Source organism: Cotesia glomerata, unplaced genomic scaffold, assembly GCF_020080835.1.
Source record: "Cotesia glomerata isolate CgM1 unplaced genomic scaffold, MPM_Cglom_v2.3 scaffold_1058, whole genome shotgun sequence".
Classification (NCBI taxonomy): domain Eukaryota; kingdom Metazoa; phylum Arthropoda; class Insecta; order Hymenoptera; family Braconidae; genus Cotesia; species Cotesia glomerata.
The window spans coordinates 1-3,685 of NW_025401397.1; the positions used below are offsets into that span (position 1 = coordinate 1).

At 37.8% G+C, this 3,685-nt stretch overlaps 1 protein-coding gene across 1 annotated transcript; it reads right to left on the reverse strand.

Annotated features, from left to right (window-relative positions):
- Positions 1–740: 740 nt before the first annotated feature.
- LOC123273547 lies at positions 741–1,195 on the reverse strand (the record flags this gene model as incomplete). The annotated part of the gene is made up of 2 exons (XM_044740976.1): positions 929–1,195; positions 741–875 (listed from the first exon to the last, which is right to left on the reverse strand). Coding segments are annotated over exons 1-2 (402 nt in total), but the record flags the coding sequence as incomplete, so codon positions are not given.
- Between the last annotated feature and the right edge of the window lie 2,490 nt (positions 1,196–3,685).

Here is a 3,685-nt window from a genome sequence, read left to right on the forward strand (position 1 = left end):
ACCCATGTAACCCCTTAAGTATTGGTACAGTTTTAGCTTCCCATTGAAGATGGTCCACCGTATCAAAGAGTTCTAGAGCATCGCATTCTGTCAGAAATGCTTTCAGCTGTGACGCCCAGTTGAACATCGAGGCTGTTCGATTGTTTTTAGCCAGGTTTAAAAGGCGTAGAAGGCAAATTTTATGCAAGCAGTTGTCGTTAGCTTCGAGTGTTTCAATCACCCATCTCAAGATACAGGTCATGGCTTTCAAGGCGACGGGATCGAGTCCGAACTATAGGCGTACAGCCCAGTTTGGAGTGTTTCTCGGCAATTTAAACAGCTTCTTGAAGAAGAAAGTTTGGGCAGGTTCCAATGAGTTTCTGTATCATAATCCCCAGGCTGAAATAGTGTCTAAGAATACCGAACGTACGCGTTCCATGAATCACATTTAGCTTTTGACAATATAGACAAGGACACACCCGAAGCTCTCTTTGCTTTGCTGATAGCAGAGTTCAGGGCTTCTGGCCCTCTGGTTGACGTGGATACCTCGACTCCCAAATAAGTATAACTCTTGACTAACTCAAGGCAGGTTTGCTTATAAGTTATGTAGTGTGAGGGGCAGTCACGTACTCTCTCTGCTGCTTTAAAAACGAGGATTTTCGTTTTGGCTTTGTTGACTGTTAGTTGGTTTAAGTCACAGTACTCTTCAAGGGCTATCTCAGCTTACGCAAAAGGTCTATATGCGAATGGGCAAAAATTACAGTTTCATCTGCGTACAGCAGCAGGAGAATATCAACAACTTCATTTATGTCCAGAGCATAGAGACCTTTGGAGCGGAAGAATTTTTCAAAGTCATGCAAGTACAGGAGGAACAGGTCCGGGCTTAGGGATTCACCCTTTAAAACACCTTCATTGATCTTAAAGTGTTCTGACCTTCCTTGGTTCTGACTTGCATAGACGCTTGGTCATATAGTGATCTTATGGTATTGATAAACTTGCTGCTGACATTTAGATCTTGGAGTTTCTGCCAAAGACGCGCATGAGGCACAGAATCAAACGCTCTTTGGAAGTCGACAAGTACACCGTAAATTTCTCTGTCATCGTTATGACGGAATTGTATCTGAATGGCACTGAGAAGCGTAAAGATGGCATCCGTGCAGCTGCGTCCTTTCCCGAAGCCCATCTGTGAATCAGGTAAAACATTTTCAATGTCCATCCAGAGGACTAAGCGCTTTTTTAAAATGCTGGTGTAAATTTTGGTGATAATATTGACAAGAGCATTTTCTCGGTAATTATTTGGGTCAGTCTTGTCGCCTTTTTAGTGCAGCATCGACATCCAGATCTTCGCCCAGCTTTTCGGGATTTGTTCTTCAGAGAGCACTCTGTTAAATAGGGTACTTAAAAGTTCTTTGTGCTGAGTCGTGAGGGTTTTCAAAAGCTCGTTGATTAGTAAATCTAGGCCAGCAGCTTTGCCAGATTTCAGAGTGCTTAGCACCACGTTAAGTTCCGGAATAGTGATTTCAGCGTCTAAGATTTCGTTGTGAGTGATGTCCAGTATACTTATATGCCCCTTAGGGCAAAAGGTCTCGGCTTAAGGATCGCAGAGTGGAAATTGTTCCAGCAATTTAATCGAGATGTCGGATGCGCTGTGCTCAAAATTGAATTTTTTAACTGCGGTCCAGAATTCAGCCGGAGCCTTGACGTTGCCAAACGCTGATTTGATACTGTCTATGTGAGCTTTTTTTTTTGCTTTACAGACTTCCCGGTACTTGTTCTTGCTGAAACAGCGTGTCTGAGAGAGTTATGGTTTCGGACGCTTTTTAGTTTCTTTAGAGCCTTTCGTACATCGGTTTTGGCTTTTTTACAGCTCGAGTCAAACCATGAGTTGCGTAAAGTCCAACTGCTTGATAAGCAACTGAAACTTTTAAGAGGGTATTCTAGTGTAGAATTTCAAAAAAATCGATTTTTTTTATATTTCCAAAGTTTAACTATCTCCAGAATATGTCTACGAGAAGATTTTTGAAAATTAAAGTTATTTTCGGAGCTATAGACATTTTACTGACCCGGCCTCCAAACTGGTTCGGTTGGGTCTAGTCGAACAAAAGACATTAGGGATTCTCCGTCTACCTGAATCTATATTTCTCAGTTAAACCTTTTGTCCTTTATATAAATATATGTAGTATAATTAATATATATATATATATATATATATATATATATATATATTATCATTAGTGCTGTTAAATTCGCCCGCTCTGCTGGGCACTTCATAGAATTGTATTTTAGAGATCTAGACTTGAAATTCTAATGGGAGTATTGTTTAGATTTGGTACAGGTATTTCCCAAATTTCATCAGATTGTCTGCCCGTACCTTTTATCCCTGTGATTATTCCTAGCTTAATATGCATTGTAAATTTTAATGTGCAATCACTCATAACATTCCAGTGGTTTTTTTCCAAAAATGAATAATGACTGAAACGAAGAAAAAAATTTGAAATGATCATTAGAAAAGTTTCCAGTTAAAGTAATTGCGCGTCTCATAAGTGAAGTTGAAATTTGGCTAAGGCTTAAAGCGTGACGAATTTTGCCGTTAATTTAAATTTCCTCCGTGACATCAATTTTTCATAGAAACTTATTTGTACATATTGTTTTTAACGAGAATTCCTCTTAGAATAAATAGCCAAATTCCTCTTTTTCATATCTCCTCAAGTGCTTAGAAAATGCATTCGAATCTGTTACGTTCCCGCAATCCGGTAATAAGAACAATCTCATGGGTTATGTGGATCAGCAAAAATAAAATGTATGTAAAATTCTTAGTCCGTTGAGTGAATAGCTACTATGTAAAGTTAAATTTTGGAAACCTTGCTAATCGACTTTTTGCCGCTGCCAAAGTTAGGTGAGGACGATTGTTGTGAGAAAATATAATTATTAAAAAAGGAAAATATTTAAATCCTGTTGGCCTTTGGGAGGCCATTCCCGTAAGTTCCTGTTTTCTCTTTGAGATTCTCTATCAAATTCCTATATCTGTAGGAACTGTATTTGAAAAGTAGAATTTTATACAATTATCACCCCCGTTACACTCTTATATGGGAGAGGAATTTCATAAGATCCTTATTCGAGAAAAATTTTGAGTACATTATAAAACAAAAAGAAACAACAAAACTTCAAGTCCATAGAAACTTTTGTTTTGAAATGATAGATTTTCATTGTTAACACCCCCGCAATCCCTTCTAGGGTTAGAATTCGAGAAAATCCACTCTTAGCTGAACTTGACATCATACACCAGAAGATTCTCACCAAATTTAGAGTCTGTAGAAGTTACAGCTTGGAAATTAAAATTTTAGATTTTAGCACCTATCCCCGTAATTCCTAATTTGTGTAGTCTTTATTGAAGTTCATTCAGAGATGATCTCTACATGTGAGAAATAAAAAGATTTTTACCAAATTTAGAGTTTTTAGAAGCTATATTTTGGAAATTAAGAATTTTACAGCACACCCACCCCTGCGATCCTTATTGGAGGTAATTCGTTGTAAAGTCCATTCTTAAATAATTTCTATATTATATGTAGAAGACTCTTACTTAATTTGGGGTCTGTAGGAGCTATAGCTTGGAAAATAAAAATTTTATTTGTTAACAACTACCCCCACAAACCCCTGTTGAGGTGAACCATCGTGAAATTCGTTCGTATATTATTTCTACATCTCT